The sequence below is a fragment of the Monodelphis domestica genome, chromosome 8, assembly GCF_027887165.1.
Source record: "Monodelphis domestica isolate mMonDom1 chromosome 8, mMonDom1.pri, whole genome shotgun sequence".
Lineage (NCBI taxonomy): Eukaryota > Metazoa > Chordata > Mammalia > Didelphimorphia > Didelphidae > Monodelphis > Monodelphis domestica.
The window spans coordinates 91,047,225-91,064,777 of record NC_077234.1 but is presented as its reverse complement, the minus strand read 5'-3'; the positions used below and the strand labels follow the sequence as shown (position 1 = coordinate 91,064,777).

At 39.1% G+C, this 17,553-nt stretch overlaps 2 protein-coding genes across 5 annotated transcripts in view; one reads left to right on the top strand and one right to left on the bottom strand.

The window, feature by feature from the left end:
* The window catches only part of SUMO1 (small ubiquitin like modifier 1), a 90,519-nt gene extending 73,584 nt beyond the window's left edge, over window positions 1-16,935 (bottom strand). Inside the window, exon 1 of one of the 2 annotated variants that reach the window (XM_056808250.1) lies at window positions 16,811-16,935. The gene's annotated coding sequence lies outside the window, so the exon portion shown is untranslated. Of the gene's footprint in view, window positions 1-16,675 lie in introns of both variants that reach the window. The other variant, XM_007501916.3, reaches the window with a different exon arrangement.
* Window positions 16,936-16,948: 13 nt separating this feature from the next.
* Window positions 16,949-17,553, top strand: part of NOP58 (NOP58 ribonucleoprotein) — a 31,587-nt gene continuing 30,982 nt past the window's right edge. For all 3 annotated transcript variants that reach the window (XM_056808248.1, XM_056808247.1, XM_056808246.1), the window contains exon 1: window positions 16,949-17,289. In XM_056808248.1, the coding sequence (XP_056664226.1) occupies window positions 17,245-17,289 (45 nt within the window). In that variant the 5' untranslated portion in view covers window positions 16,949-17,244. The remainder of the gene's footprint in view (window positions 17,290-17,553) is intronic.

The window sequence follows — 17,553 nt, the reverse complement described above, 5'->3', positions numbered from 1 at the left end:
CGGTGTCATACCAATCAAACTACATAAAAATCACCTCCTAGGGTGTAAACCTTAGAATTTCTTAGACTTATGAATGTTGGAAATTTCCCCACTGGGAAATTTCGTACTTGAAAAAATCTCCTACTGATAGTAAGAACTCTATTGGAATATGAAACTCCTTGGCATGGGAGGATCCTTCTCCTCCCTACTTAAGACTACTTTAGGACAGAAACCTTTTGCTAAACAATGGAAAGGGCATGACCTATGCTTAAACATAGAACAGGAAGTTCTTTGAGTCATGATTGATTTTAGAATTGATACAATAGAGATACTTGGAATGATAGAACCAGGTCTTGGAAACTACAATCTCCACCCTACTCAGAGTAACAGGATTTAGGAAGGGCTGCAGCAAAGATCAAGATTTAATTATTTGAGAATATGATCTTCAACAGACATGTGCAAAGGGGGCAGACCTCTGGGCGGTCCTGGGTTAAGCTAGAGCCACCATTGGCACAGGAGAGACATCAACAGTGATTGGTAGATGTGAGAACTGAGGGGAGGGAACTTAGATTGTTGGCTAAAAGATAGCGGGGTCTGAGGACAAGGGAGGTGGAGGCTCTGAAGGAGGACTGAGGAGGCTTGCTCTGAAGTAGGTCTGAGACTGAGGAGTTGATGCTCTGAAGGAGGTCTGAGAGGAGAGAGGTCCTGGAGGGAGAGCTCCTGGAGAGGTCTTGAAGGAGGCTGTGGAAGGAGAACTCAGGAGGAGTCAGGAGGAGGATTCTCTGGAAACATTTCTTGAAAGGAGGCTCTCTTGAAGGTGGAGCCTGAGGTTGGCATGAGAAGCCTTACCTAGAGAGATCTTGGGTGAGTGATAAAACCAACTGACTGATTTATCTCTTAGTACTGAGGTCTAGGCCTTATTGGCTTGAGGCCCTTCATTCTTATTCCTTTCTTACTTTCTCTCTTTTTCTATTGATTAATTAGTGTATTATAAATTAAATTTCTCTATAAAACCCAGTTGGCTTGGGCATATTCATAAATTGGGAATATATTCCCTGGCGACCATATTATATTTATATAAAACCAAGACACAGTAGAAAACATATTTCAGCGGTCATAATTGTTATATATTTCCCTTGCTCCCAAACATTTTAATTATCACAGTTTATGGCTCCCACTCTCTTATCTACAACTATTTAACACTCAAACTATTTTAAATCTAACAAGGGCTAGAATAAATAATAACAAAATTTATCTGGAATAACAAAAGATTTAAAATATTAAAGGAATTAATGGAAAAAATATGAAGGAAGGTGGCTTAGCTATACCAGATCTCAAACTATATTTTAAAATGGCAATCATCAAAACAAGCTGATACTGGCTATTTAAAATTTAAATTTAAAATTAAAATTAAAAAATTAAATTAAATTAAAATAAAATTTAAAAGTCTCGGCACAAGTATCACCTCATTTGACCCACATAACAACACCTGCAAGGAAAGTGCTATTATTATCCTCATTTTATACATAAGAGAACTGAGGCAATTTTATGGTTAAGGAAAAGGAAGCAAACAGAAGTTAAGCAACTTGCCCAGTCATGCAGCTATTGTCTAAGTTCCCTGTCTTCTGAAAGACCTACCTAACTCAAGTCTTCCTTTTTAAGTCCCAGTATTTTATCCACTGATATATAACTGATGATATTAAAAAAAAAAGCAGACATCAAAATTTATTTGTTAAAAATAAAAAAGACATGCAGGCAGAAAATGTGGCCCAGGAACACTTTGGAAACACTTATGCCAGGCCCTCCAATAAGAATTTAACTGTTGAAAAGAAATTCTGAACCCATCTAGTTATTCAATCTATATCAAGAAGGAGTCCCTCCAATAACATACAGAGAAGTGGTCATCCAGACTCTGATGGAAGTTCTCTAAGAAAGAAGAACCCACACCTCTAGAGGCAAGCCATTCTCTTTTTGGACAGCTCCATTAGGAAAAATTTCCTAAAATCAAACCTAAATTTGCTTGTCACTCTCACTCAGTTTCCAGTTCCTTTAGCCAAACAAGTCTAATCTCTTCTCCATATAACATTCCTTTCAATATTTGAAGATAGCTATTATGTTTTCACTTCTCTTTTCTAGACTAAATGTGTTATATCCCTTCCACCAATCTTTATATGACATGATCAAGGCCTTTCACAATCACAATTGCTTTTCTCTGGACACGTTTCAATTTAGCAATGTCTTTTCCCCAATTACATGTAAAAATCAATTTTAACATACTTTTAAAATTTTTGAGTTCCAAATTCTTTCTCCTTCCCTTCTCCTCCCCTAAGATGAGAAGCAATTTAAGTTATATGTGCAAAACATATTTCCATATTAGTCATGTTGTAAAAAAAAAGAACCAAAAAACACACACTATCGCAAAATAAAATTTAAAAAAGTATGCATTTCGATTGCTTTCAGACTCTATCAGTTCTTTCTCTGGAAGTGAATAACATTTTTCATCATGAGTCCTTCAGAACTGTCTTGGATCATTATAGTTCTGAGAATAGCTAAGTCATTCAGAGTTAATCACTGTACAGTATTGCTGTTACTCTATCCAATGTTTTCCTGGTTTTGCTCACTTCATTTTGTAGGACATGTAAGTCTTTCCAGGTTTTTCTAAAAGCATCCTGCACATTATTTCTTATAGCACAATAATATTCTATCACCAGAGTATACCACAACTTGATTATCCAATCCCCAATTGATGAGCATCCCCTTAGTTTCCAATTGTTTGCCACCACAAAAAGAGTTAGAAATGTCATTCTCAAACCAAGGCCCCCAGAACTGAACACAGGATTTCAGATGAAGGCAAAGTGCAATGAGAGTATCACTTCCTTCTTATGAAAAAGTATGATCCTCTTAATGTAGCCTCTCTTTTTAGCTACTATCTTCCACAGGTATTTCATATGTAGCTTGAAATCTAATAAAATCCTCACTTTTTTTGGACAGCAACTGTTGCCAAATGATGCTTCCTCCACATTATCCTTCTGAAATAATTCTTTTTGTGCCCAAATACAAGATTTCACATTTATCCCTACTGAATTTTATACTATTAGTTTGAGCCCAATGTTCTAGTCTGTCATGATCCTTCTGGATCTTGATTCTTTCATGTAGGATCTTAGCTAATAGCTCTCCCAGCTCTGTCACCCGCCACCATGATGAGCATATCATCTGGGCCTTTACAATGTAAATCACTGCTAAACATTTTAAATAGCACATATCTCATCAAGGGTAATCCAATAAAGAACTAGAGACACATCAGCAAATGATGTAATTGTGCTGCTCTCTGCTGAGTTTTCCATTTCTACTTTTCTCTAGGAATAGAATACTCCTTGTTTAGCACTTCTACTGGTCCGTAGATGTGGTGTTGGCTGATATTCTCTGCTACCATTTGCTGTAGGCTAGTAGATTTCTCTCTAGTAAGGGAAGTGATATCTTTATATATATTTATAAAACAAAATAATGAAAGCTACATCCAAGTCAGGCTATCAAAAGAATCCCTGAGATTAAGATTATCTGTTCCTTTTTTTAGAGAATCAAGTGTTCTTACTCAAATTCCCTAGTTCTAGACAATAACTTGACTCTAAGGTGTAAGAGAGGAACTTGAACTTAACCTGCCAGAAGGAAGAGAGAAGCAGATTTTGCAAGGTGAAGGACCAACTGGAATGGGAAGGGCAGGAAGGAGAGAGAGTTCTGAAGGAAGGAAAGGGGGAAGTTAGAGGATCTGGACAGTTGGTAACTGACTTATTTCTGGGAAGTACAACAGAAAGGAGGACCTGAGCAGACCTCTGGACAAACACCCTCCTCCTGTGACTCCTAACCCAGTTTCCAGAGAAGACAAGCTAAGTGAATGGGACTTCAACAGGAAGCTGTTCACTATAAGAATTCCTCTGAATCCCCTGAAGTCCTTGAACTTGTTATAGTAGCCAAGGCAGCCAGAAAGTCAGGACATCTTCACAACTGACCCCAGGGGGTTCAGGCAAGCAAAGCCTGATCTTGCCAGACTTTGGAAGAAGGGGTTCAGTCATTTCTAGGGACCTCCCACTCCCTCTTTCCCAATACCTCATTCCTCAATTCAATTGCCCTACCCTTCATTTGTTCCCTTAGAATAAACAGCTATTCGTAAGAGCAAGTGACTGGCTTCATAGTATCTAAGAAAGGAAGACTTTGAAGATTGGGGGGGAGAAAAGTTACATTTCTCTCCTCAGAGAGAGAGAAGCTGTTTGTATCATATTTGTTTCAACCAAGTCTCTGAGGGAACAGAGGTTTGTGATCTTGAAGGCAGCCAGAGTGGGGTTTGCAAAAAAGGAGAGAGAGGGAACATCAATCCATTCCCTTTCTCTTTCTACTTGACTCCATTCTACCTCTATCTCACTCTGGTCCTGACCCAGTAGGAGGAGACTCCATTCTCTCTCTCTCTCTCTCTCTCTCTCTCTCTCTCTCTCTCTCTCTGTATATATATATATATATATGTATATATATATATACACATATGTATATGTATATGTATGTACACACACACATATAAATATATTACAAAGAGTCATAAAAAAATCCCTTTAAATTTCTGCAAAATCCTTGATTGTGTCCCTCTCAATCCATTTTGGATAGTCTGCTCAACAAAATTATGAATTCAGCTCACTCTCCCTTCACAAAAGCTCCAGAAAGGCAAGCAAATTAAGAAAAAGCAGGAACAAATAAGCTAGGTAAAGCAGGTGACTATCTGTCTACAATTAGGTCTCTAGTTCAAAATTCCTGTGTAAGACTTCCTGTAACAAAAGTGCTATTCTTTGTTTTACATTCTTGCCATCAGACAAACTTTGCTTGTTTCCCTACACAGATACACAATTACACTGTTAGAGCTGTGAATTGATGTAAGTCTAACAAAATATAATAAAAGTTTCAAAACTGATCATTCCCTTTGCCCCTATGATAGGACTGTATCATGAGGTTTTTATGCCTCCCAAATAGTGGTGAGGACCAAATGAGAAAATAGATTTAACACACTTTGTAAACTTTAAAGCATTATTTGAATGTGTGCTTTTATTAATCATTATAATTTTTATTATAAGTAGTAACATAAAAAAAGCTCTGTTTATGAATCATTATGGTACCTATAGGAGTAGGGGGCTGGCCTGCAGCCCTCCCACGAAAGGAAAGATAGAAGGTTGACCTTGAGGGAAGGATTGGAGCCAAGGAGATGGGTGAGAAGCAGGCAGACACACACGCAATATTTAACAATCGAGCTCCACAGAATAATCTCAGCTACTTAGCATTCACTAGGACCTGAACCAGTTAAGTAGCTTCAAACTAACATACGGGAGTAAGCAATGAACATGGAGACTAGCTGAAAGAAAAGCCACAATCCCTTACAGCCTGGGCTGCAGGTAAGGGATCATTCCGACTTGAGGAGAGGAGATCAAGAAAGAAATCACCAGTTCCTTAGAGCTGGTACTCTAAGCACGAACCACTTGAGGATAAGAGATTGAGGAGGAAAGGTCTTTCAGGAAGAGAGAGAGAGATAGAGAGGGAGGAAGTCAAAGTTGAGCTTGGCCAGAGGCCAAGCTCCAGGAAAGACAGAGACAGGTGAGGGGTGATAAGGTAAAGAGAGGCTCTCAGTGGAGCTACTATTTATTATTATTGAGATGCAAATGTACACAATGCATATTGATGAATACATAGTGGATTACCATTGGTCAATTGTAAATTACAACAAGGTATAGGTGTGGTTTGTCTCAGCCAGGTGAGCACAAAGAAACCTGATTTTGCGCCTAATCCTGGGGGACTCTGGGATCAAGGGTCAAAGGCTTGACTTGCCATGCGCAGGACTGAGCATGCGCTCTCCTAAGACAATCTTTACATTTTAACTATTTCCCTTGACCATAGATAGGTGTGGTCTGCTACAGTACCTTTATTTGCCATAGTAAAAACAAGGCATCCTACACCTTAGAAATGGCTGAATAAATTATGCTATCTCAATGTTATGGCATTAAAAACATGAAAAACTTAATCTCATAAGTCACCTGAAGCAGGCCACCATTCTCACCAAATTGGTCTTTCATGAAACAATTCAACAAATATTTATTAAGCATCCACTAAGTACCAGGCACTATGCTAAGCAGAGGATACAAATAAGAAAGAGAGAATCTCTATGGTTAGATTATGTCTTCTGAGGTACTTCACCCTTCTTTGTTAAGCTTGCCTTTTGTGAGTTACTTGACCTTTTTGTGATTAATGTAACCTTTATAGGTACTTAATACCTTTTTGTATTAGATCTAAAAATAGACTTAGCTTAAGGTTCTAGCTTCACTATAAGGTATGAGTTAAGTATCTTCATTGTTCAATCAGGAGTTTACAACTTTATCTTCCCCTAAAATATGTCTAATTAGAGTGGAGTAATTTTAAAAGTTCCCAATGCATTCCTGATTCTTGTTAGACCAAGTATCTCCATTGTTACAAAAAGGAAATAGCTAAAATCAAATCTTCTAAAATACAGTCTGAGTAGTTTTTAAGATTCACAGAAGGAAGGAAAGAAAGGGGGTAGGGAATTTGAAATTCAACATTTTTTAAATGAATGTTAAAATAATGTTTTTACATGTAATTAGGTTTTTAAATAAAATTTTTAAACAGGGAGAGTTCCCCTTTTATTACATTGTAGTTCTCCCACATGGAGATATGCCACATTCTTCCTTTTATCCTCCATGTGGAAATGTCATCTGGGGCACTGTGGACATGCTCCAGACTGTTACTACAAGGGAGCATTAGTAAATTTTGAGAAAGTAATTTCAGTTCATTGATATCAGAAGCCAGACTGAAAGTGAGAAGAATGAAAGTGGAAGCAGAAAGTATAAAAAACATTTGCAAGGAATCTGGCTTAAAAGAGAAAAGAGATATTGGATAATAGCTTGAAAGGATAATAATAGTATCTAAAAAAAGGTGTTTAAGGGAGAGATAGGCATGTTTGAAGAGCAGTTGATAGAGAAGAAACCAATTGATAGAGGTTAATTGATAGAGGAGAGAAAGGGAAGACTCACAATATAATCTGCTGGGGAAAAAAATGAAGGTCAAGTACATATGTAGAAACCTTTGTCAAAAGGAAAGGAGTAGGACTTCCGGTCAAGATGGCGGCTTAGACTCAGCAAAAGTTCAGACCTCTAAAAACCCTTCCTTACCGATCACAAACTGAATGCTCCTAGGGCACCGAAATTCAAACTGAACAACAGGACAGACCCCGGGAACCCTCCTTCTGGACTCGGATCAAAAGGTACGCCCCCCAAAAGCCAGAATCCTAGATCACTCGGATCTAAGGGGAAAGTAGAAGGAAGGTCCCAGGACCCATCCCCCCCAACCCAGAGCACTGAGCCTGAGGCAGCAGCAGGAACCTCAAGGCCTGCAAAAGGGCCTCAGGGCCGGCTATTCTGAAGGGCACATCTTGAAAGCAACCTGAGCCAGTCTTGGGGGCGCCCAACCCAGACGGCAGGGAAACAGAGAGAGACGGGGGGAGCCTGTAGCCCCCTGGCTGGGTCCTTCCATCTGAGTCTCAAGGGAGGTCACTGCTTCAAGGCACATTCAGTCCAACCCAGCTGAACCTAATCCCATCAGGAGCACTCAGAGCTTCTGAAAGGACAGAAACCTCAGGGCCAGCAAAGTGGTTGTTCCAAAGGGTGAAGGGCTTACCTTGAAAGTAACCTGGGCCAGTCTCAGGGCATCCAACACAGACTGAAGAGGAGGTTTTTTTGCTTTGGGGCTCATTCAGCCCAACCCAGCTGAACTTAATCCCATCAGGAGCTATCTATCCCCCCTTAGAGTGCAGGGTCTTCTGAAAGAACAGAAACCTCAGGGCCGGCAAACGCACTCAGGTACCTTGCAGACAATGCTGAGCCAGGCTCAGAGTGTGGAAGTAAGGCAGCAGAGAAGCAACTGGAGGGAACTGAGAGCAGTAACACCTGAAACACCGGCAGACCCTGGGCTTCCCCAGGAAGACAGAGCAGCTGTGGAGAATGAACAATTTGCCTGGGGCTAAAGCCTCGGACCATCAGACAGATATACTAAGAGCCAGTCCTCTTCACTCAGATAGAGATGGCAAACAGTACAGAAGTACAAAAGCCTCCAAACACCAAGAAGAGCAAGAATAAGGGGGGGACTTTGGACACATTTTATGGAGCAAAAATACAAAATACAGAGGAGATAGAAGAGGAAACACAAGCAAGTGCTCCGAAACCTTCCAAAGGAAATGAAAACTCTCCACAAACTCTTGAAGAATTTAAATCGGGAATGATCAAAAAGATGGAAGCCTTCTGGCAGGAAAAGTGGGAAATAATGCAAAAGGAACTCAACAATCTGAAGCATGAAAAAACTCAACTACAAAAACAGTTTGGCCAAACTGAAAAGGAAAACCAGGCTTTAAATGTCAGAATCAGGCAACTGGAAGACAATGATCTTGCAAAAGAGCAAGAATTAATAAAGCAAAGCCAAAAGACCAAGAATTAGAAGAGAACATAAAATATCTCACTGACAAGGTGATAGACCTGGAAAATAGAGGAAGGAGAAACAATCTGAGAATAATTGGCTGATCAGAAAAGCCAGAAATAAATAGTAAACTCAACATTATAATACAAGATATAATCAAAGAAAACTGCCCAGAGATTCTAGAACAAGGGGGAAATACAGGCATTGAAAGACTTCACAGAACACCCTCTACACTAAATCCCCAAAAGACAACTCCCAGGAATGTAATTGCCAAATTCCAAAACTTTCAAGCAAAAAAAAAAATCTTACAAGAAGCCAGAAAAAGACAATTTAGATATAAAGGAATGCCCATCAGGGTCACACAAGACCTTGCAATTTCTACTCTGAATGACCGTAAGGCATGGAACATGATTTTCAGAAAGGCAAGAGAGCTGAGTCTTCAAACAAGAATCAGCTATCCATCAAAATTGACTATATACTTCCAGGGAAAAGTATGGGCTTCAACAAGATAGAAGATTTCCAAGTTTTTGCAAAGAAAAGACCAGAGCTCTGTGGAAAGTTTGATATCGAAAACCAAAGAGCATGGAATACCTGAAAAGGTAAATATGAAGGAAAGGGAAAAGGAGAAAAATGTTATCTTTTTATTTTATTCAAACTCTCTTCTATAAGGACTACATTTATATCTATTTATATATATATATATATATATATATTAATATGTGGGGGAAATGTAATGTGTAAATGGGAGGAAAAAAACTAAATAGAATAATCTTTCTCACACAAAGATACACATGGGAAGGGGAGCAGAAGAAAACTCCTATAAGAAGGAGAGGAAGAGAGTTTTTACTTAAACCTTACTCTCAGTGAAATCAAATCTGAGAGGGAAGAGCATCCAGATCCATAGGGATCTTGAATTCTATTTTATCCAACAGGGTAAGGGAGAAGGGAAAACCAAGGGGGTAGGGGGGGATGGAACACAAAAAGGGAGGGAAGGAGGGGGGACAAAAAGGGAGGGCCTAGAAAGGAAAACATATCAAGGGAGGGGACTAGGGGGACTGATTTAAAGTAAATCACTGGCTTAAAAGGTTATAGCTAAAGAAGAAAGGTCAGAATTAGGGGAGGATATCAAAATGCCAGGGAGTCCACAAGTGACAATCATAACTTTGAACATGAATGATGAACTCACCCATAAAATGTAGACGAATAGCAGAATGGATTAGAATCCAAAACCCTATCATATGTTGTCTTCAAGAAACACTCATGAGGCAGGTAGACACCCACAAGGTCAGAATTAAAGGATGGAGTAAGACCTTCTAGGCCTCAACTGATAGAAAGAATGCAAGAGTTGCAATCATGATATCTGACAAAGCCAAAGCAAAAATAGACCTGATTAAAAGGGATAGGGAAGGTAACTATATTTTGTTAAAAGGGACTTTAGATAATGAGGAAATATCACTAATCAACAAGTATGCACCCAAATTTCTAATGGAGAAACTAGGAGAACTGAAGGAAGAAATAGACAGTAAAATCATATTAGTGAGAGATTTGAACCAACCACCATCAAATTTAGATAAATCAAATAAAAAAATAAATAAGAAAGAGGTAAAAGAAGTGAATGAAATCTTAGAAAAATTAGAGTTAATAGACATATGGACAAAAAGGAATACACCTTCTTCTCAGCACCACATGGCACATTCACAAAGATTGACTAAAGCTAGGTCACAGAAACATGGCATACAAATGCAGAAAAGCAGAAATAATAAATGCAGCCTTTTCAGATCACAAGGCAATAAAAATAATGATCAGTAAGGGTACATGGAAAACCAAATCAAAAATTAATTGGAAATTAAATAATATGATACTCCAAAATCGGTTAGAGAACAAATCATAGAAACAATCAATAATTTCATTGAGGAAAATGACAATGGTGAGACATCCTTTCAAACCTTATGGGCTGCAGCCAAAGCAGTAATCAGAGGTAAATTCATATCCCTGAGTGCATATATTAACAAACTAGGGAGAGCAGAGATCAATGAATTGGAAATGCAAATAAAAAAACTTGAAAGTGAACAAATTAAAAACCCCCAGAAGAAAACCAAACTAGAGATCCTAAAAATTAAGGGAGAAATTAATAAAATTAAAAGTGATAGAACTATTAATCTAATAAATAAGACTAGAAGCTGGTACTTTGAAAAAAACAAACAAAATAGACAAAGTACTGGTCAATCTAATTAAAAAAAGGAAAGAAGAAAAGCAAATTAACATCATCAAAGATGAAAATACGGACATCACCTCCAATGAAGAGGAAATTAAGGAAATCATTAAAAATTACTTTGCCCAATTATATGACAATAAATACACCAATCTAGGTGATATGGACAAATATATACAAAAATATAAACTGCCTAGACTAACAGAAAAAGAAATAGAATTCTTAAATAATCCCATATCAGAAAATGAAATCCAACAGGCCATCAAAGAACTCCCTAAGAAAAAATCCCCAGGGCCTGATGGATTCACAAGTGAATTCTATCAAACATTCAAAGAACAGTTAATCCCAATACTATACAAACTATTTGACATAATAAGCAAAGAGGGAGTTCTACCAAACTCCTTTTATGACACAAATATGGTACTGATTCCAAAACCAGGCAGGTCAAAAACAGAGAAAGAAAATTATAGACCAATCTCCCTAATGAATATAGATGCAAAAAATCTTAAATAGGATACTAGCAAAAAGACTCCAGCAAGTGATCAGAAGGGTCATCCATCATGATCAAGTAGGATTTATACCAGGGATGCAGGGCTAGTTCAATATTAGGAAAACCATCCACATAATTGACCATATCAACAAGCAAACCAACAAAAATCACATGATTATTTCAATAGATGCAGAAAAAGCCTTTGATAAAATACAACACCCATTCCTATTAAAAACACTAGAAAGCAGGGGCAGCTGGGTAGCTCAGTGGATTGAGAGCCAGGCCTAGAGACGGGAGGTCCTAGGTTCAAATATGGCCTCAGCCACTTCCCAGCTGTGTGACCCTGGGCAAGTCACTTGACCCCTATTGCCTAACCCTTACCACTTTTCTGCCTTGGAGCCAATACATAGTATTGACTCCAAGACGGAAGGTAAGGGTTTAAAAAAAAAAAACACTAGACAGCATAGGAATAGAAGGGTCTTTCCTAAAAAATAATAAACAATATATATCTAAAACCATCAGCTAACATCACCTTCAATGGGGATAAACTAGATGCATTCCCAATAAGATCAGGAGTGAAACAAGGATGCCCATTATCACCTCTATTATTTGACCTTGTACTAGAAACACTAGCAATTAGAGAAGAAAAAGAAATTGAAGGCATTAAAATAGGCAAGGAGGAGACCAAGCTATCACTCTTTGCGGATGACATGATGGTCTACTTAAAGAATCCTAGAGATTCGACAAAAAAGCTAATCAAAATAATCAACAACTTTAGCAAAGTTGCAGGATACAAAATAAACCCGCATAAGATGCTGATGCATTTCTATATATTTCCAACACAGCTCAGCAGCAAAAACTAGAAAGAGAAATCCCATTCAAAATCACCTTAGGGGGGCAGCTGGGTAGCTCAGTGGATTAAGAGCCAGTCCTAGAGATGGGAGGTCCTAGGTTCAAATCTGGCCTCAGCCACTTCCTAGCTGTGTGACCCTGGGCAAGTCACTTGACCCCCATTGCCTAGCCCTTACCACTCTTCTGCCTTGGAGCCAATACACAGTATTGACTCCAAGATGGAAGGTAAGGGTTTTAAAAAAATAAATAAATAAAAATTTAAAAAAAATCACCTTAGACAAAATAAAATACCTAGGAATCTATCTCCTGAGACAAACACAGGAACTATATGAACACAACTACAAAATACTCTCCATACAACTAAAACTAGACTTGAGCAATTGGAAAAACATTAACTGCTCGTGGATAGGACGAGCCAATATAATAAAAATGAACATCCTACCCAAACTTATTTATCTATTTAGTGCCATACCCATTGAACTTCCAAAAAATTTCTTTAATGATTTAGAAAAAACCATAACAAAGTTCATTTTGGAAGAACAAAGGATCAAAGGATATCCAGGGAAATAATGAGAAAAAAAATACAAAGGAAGGGGACCTTGCAGTCCCAGATCTCAAACTATATTATAAAGCAGCAGTCATCAAAACAATTTGGTACTGGCTAAGAGACAGAAAGGAGGATCAGTGGAATATACTTGGGGCAAATGACCTCAGCAAGACAGTATATGATAAACCCAAAGATCCCAGCTCTTGGGACAAAAATCTACTATTCGATAAAAAGTGCTGGGAAAAATTGGAAGGCAGTGTGGGAGAGATTAGGTTTGGATCAACACCTCACACCCTACACCAAGATAAATTCAAAATGGGTGAATGACTTGAACATAAAGAAGGAAACTCTAAGTAAATTGGGTAAACACAGAATAGTATACATGTCAGACCTTTGGGAAGGGAAAGACTTTAAAACCAACCAAGACTTAGAAAGAGTCACAAAATGTAAAATAAATAATTTTGACTACATCAAATTAAAAAGCTTTTGTACAAACAAAACCAATGTAACTAAAATCAGAAGGGAAGCAACAAATTGGGAAACAATCTTCATAAAAACCTCTGACAATGATTTAATTATTCAAATTTACAAAGAGCTAAATCAATTGTACAAAAAAATCAAGCCATTCTCCAATTGATAAATGGGCAAGGGACATGAATAGGGAGTTTTCAGATAAAGAAATCAAAACTATTAATAAGCCCATGAAAAAGTGTTCTAAATCTCTTATAATCAGAGAAAAGGAATAATAAAGTGGAGGAATTCCATGGAGACTGGAACAACCTCCAGGAAGTGATGCAGAGCGAAAGGAGCAGAACCAGGAAAACATTGTACACAGAGACTGATACACTGTGGTACAATCAAACGTAATGGAATTCTCCATTAGTGTCAATGCAATGTCCCTGAACAATCTGCAGGGATCTAAAGAACACTATCCACAAGCAGAGGATAAACTGTGGGAGTTAAAACACGGATGAAAAGCAACTGCTTGACTACAGGGTTTAAGGGGACATGCCTGAGGAGAGACTCTAAATGAACACTCTATTGCAAATACCAATAACATGGAAATGGGTTCGAATCAAGAACACAAGTGAAACCCAGTGGAATCACGCATCGGCTATGGGGGGGAGGGGGGGAAGAAAATGATCTTTGTCTCCAATGAATGTTTGGAAATGACCAAATAAAATATTGTTTAAAAAAAAAAAGGAAAGGAGCAAATGATCAAAGAAGATGTCAAAGGGTTTTGAAATGAAGAGAATGGGAGAAGTTGGAAGTTCACAATGAATTCTGAGCAATGTCTTCAGCTTTAAGAGGAAGAAAAGGAGGTGTGTGGAGTTTTAGGAGTGAAGAAGTTTGGAATAGCTTTTGTGAGGATTGAGGAATCAATTAAGCAGAAATAAAAGGATTGCCTTAATGCAGTGAAGGCCTAGTTGAGGGTAAATAATGTGAATTTGTAATGTACCAAGCAAGGCAGGAAAGTTTGAGTAAAAGTGGAGGAAGCATATGATGGGACCAAGTTAGCACTGAAATTTGCCAAGAAGTGAGTAATGATAGGACAAGGGCAAAGAACCCCTATATAGTTAAAATGGCTAACTACTGGGTTGAGAATGGCAAAAGAAGGCAATGAAGTCAAATCAGAGAGCATGGTCTGAGAAAGTAAAGGACTAAAGGGTAGAAGGGATGGAGATCTTGATGAGGGCAAAGAATGGATGTAGGAGGGATAAAGCAGGAGAGACTGAATAATAGGAAATTTTATGGTCAGAGAAATGTCATATTTCTAATTTGGGAAATGGAACCCTTGTGAGTAATGGCAAGATCTAGTGTCTGACTGTCATGTGTGGCTAAACTAGTATGAAAGAGTAGATCATGGGGCTTAGGAAGTTCAAAGAAATGTGAGGTTAAGAAGGGAGAATCTATAGGAATATTAAAGTCCCCTAAGTATAAGGATAGGAGTTGGGAAGGAAAGCTGTCAATCTGGGAATGATCTCCTTGAAAAAAATTCAAAGAATGACCTGGGGGTTGATATACAACTACCAAAATTTTGATGGGGTGGAAAATTTTAACGTGTAGACTTCCATGAGAGAAGGCAGTAGAGGGAAAGTCTGGATGTAATAATGGAGAGCAAGGATTCTGACTCTCCCTCCAAGACCATTTAGGGTATGGGTATGAAATTAGGTACAACCAGGGCTTGGAGAGGATAGTCAAGACATCAAAGTATCATCAGAAGGAAGCCAGGCCTTCTCAAGGACTTAAAAGATGAAAAGAGTACAAGAAAAGAAGTCCCAGAGGAATGAGAATTTGTTCAATAGTGAATGAAAAATCTAGAGGAAGGGATAAATTGAGATATGAGTAGGGTCACATTGAGAACTATGGGAATTAAAGAACATAAGGAACAGGCAAGGAACAGTTTTTTGTTTTTTTTAATAGCCACTAATTATTACAAGGATGAGGAAAGAAACAGCTACTGGTATATGGTCAGTAGTGGGTAAAAGATGAGAAGTTCATATAGAGGTACTGTAGAAAGACCTGGGTCCGTCCCTTCTTCAAGGAGCCTGATGGAGCGGTGCGATGAGGCATAGGGTGGTAGTGATCTAGCAGCTTTCCAATTGGTCTTCCTGTCTCATCTCTCCCCATTCCAACCACTCTTCCACTTAACTACCAAAATGATTTTCCTAAAGTGTAGGTTTGAACATGTTACATACCTTTTTTTTCAATAATCTCCAGTAGCTCCCTGTTACTAGAGTTAATAAGCGAGTTCCCTGAGGGCATGGTCTGTTTTTACCTTTTTTTAAAAATCTCCCCAGCTTGGATGGGTGCCCTGCACATGAGCACTTAATGCTTTTGAATTGACTGATTGAATGAAAGTGTCCAGGAATCCTTCTGCTATTATTTGTAATGCCAGTTTGTATCTAATAAATGTTTGCATTGGTGAAAATACAAATGTGAGAGTAGAGTATAACTAGTAATAAGTACTTAATGAAATTTTTATGTGAAGTACATTCTTCCTTCCCTAGAGGCTGGAGCCCTGCAGGATCATTGATCAAATGCAAAACAGGAACCTTGGAAGTCACCTAGGCCAACTACCTCATTTTATAGATTAGCAAAATGAAGCTTTAAGTGCCCCTTCCCAGTATCACACAAGAGTAGTACATAGAAGCAGAGCTTGAGCCTCGACTTTAAAATAAGCTTTTTCCATTATGCCATAATGTCTTTCTGCAAATGTAGTATTTGTACTTCGATATTTTATATTTATTAGATATACTATATCAGTGGTTCTCAACCTTTCTAATGCCATGACCCTACAATACAGTTCCTCATGTTGCAGTGACCCCAAACCAAAAAATTATTTTGGTGGCTACTTCAAAACTGTAATTTTGCTACAGTTATGATTCGGAATGTAAATACCTGACATGCATTTATGTATTCTCATTGCTATAAATTGAGAGGTTGAAAACTGCTGTACTATATAAAAATATGCCTAAATACTACTAGAGTATACATGTTTGCCCTACATATATATACCAAATAGACATCTATGTAGTATATAGTATAAATATAGTACAGAGGCAATTGTTATATATTAGTATATAATGGTATATAACAGTATACGAATTATTACATAATTATAGAAAAGTAGACAAATATAGGAGGCAGCTAAGTGGCTCAATGAATAGAGTGATGAGCCTGGAGTCAGGAATACCTAAATTCAAATATGACCTCAGGGACTTAGCTGTATGATACTGGGCAAGGCACTTAACTTATGTTTGTTTTAATCCACAAAATGGCAAACCACTCCAGTTCTTTTCTGCCAGGAAAACTCCATAGACAATATTAGTGTGCTATGACCTTCAAGTACACTTAAGAGTCGGATATGACTGAATAACATACAAATATAGTTCTATATACGCATACAATATTTAGTATAAACATTTTTCATGTAGAAATCTCGGGGCAATTTGTCAAAATCACATATAAATAACAAGTCTTGAATTACAGTCATCAACAGGTCCCCGGAAACTGCTGGAACACACATGTTGAACGGAAGACTAAATTCCAGTTCAGCTTCTACATTTTAAGACTACTTTACCCGTAATGGGGCACACTCCGTGTCACGCGCCCCACTTTAATTCTTCAGTGTTTTTTTCCTACTTATTCAGCCTATCTGGCCACGAGACTCTAACCTGCCATATCCTAAATCCAGTTTTGGGGGAGAGGGACGTACGTTCGCTCTTGAATACCCGCGCAAGGCGGATTTCCTTCCCTGCAACTAAAAAACGGTTTAACCGTAGCTGTCTCCAAGTCCCTCGAGAGCATCCAGTCGGCCGATACTGCGCATGCGCAAGCGTATGCCCCTCCTCTCCCGGAAGTGGAAGTGATGGGTGGCATCCCAGAAGTCCTTGTCCTTCTATCCGCTCTAAGCTCTTTCCCCTCCTTTGCCTTCCTGTGGCCTCACGTGTTCGGGACTTGGAGGTCCTCTGAAGTTTGCGCGCGCTTAGCTCACCAGGAGTTTGCTGCTTACTCTGCCAGTTTAGAGCTGTGCGACTAAGGGGCTCCCTAGAATCCGCTGCATCTGCCTCACCTTTAACCCGCCCCCAGCTTATTCGTGGTTTCGGCGCGCGCGGGGGGCCGTGTGGCCTCTCGCGCTCTGGCCTCGCCATGTTGGTGCTGTTCGAGACGGCGGCCGGCTACGCCATCTTCAAGGTAGGCCGCTGAAGCTAGGTGCCTTTGGGGTGGCGGCGGCTGCGGCGGGTCAAGATCGACCTCAGGCGCGTGGAGCGAGCGGCTGCGAGGGATCGCAGAGGAGCTGTAGCATGAACACGTGGCTCCAGGGGCTGCGCACCAAGGCGTGGGGGAAGGGAAGAGGCCGCTCTCCCTCGTGGAGCTGAAGGGATTGCTCGCCCCTGGAGCCCATGTAGGGCCCTACGGGACTATTTCGCCCTCCATCCGGGCTTGTGCCGCTTGTGG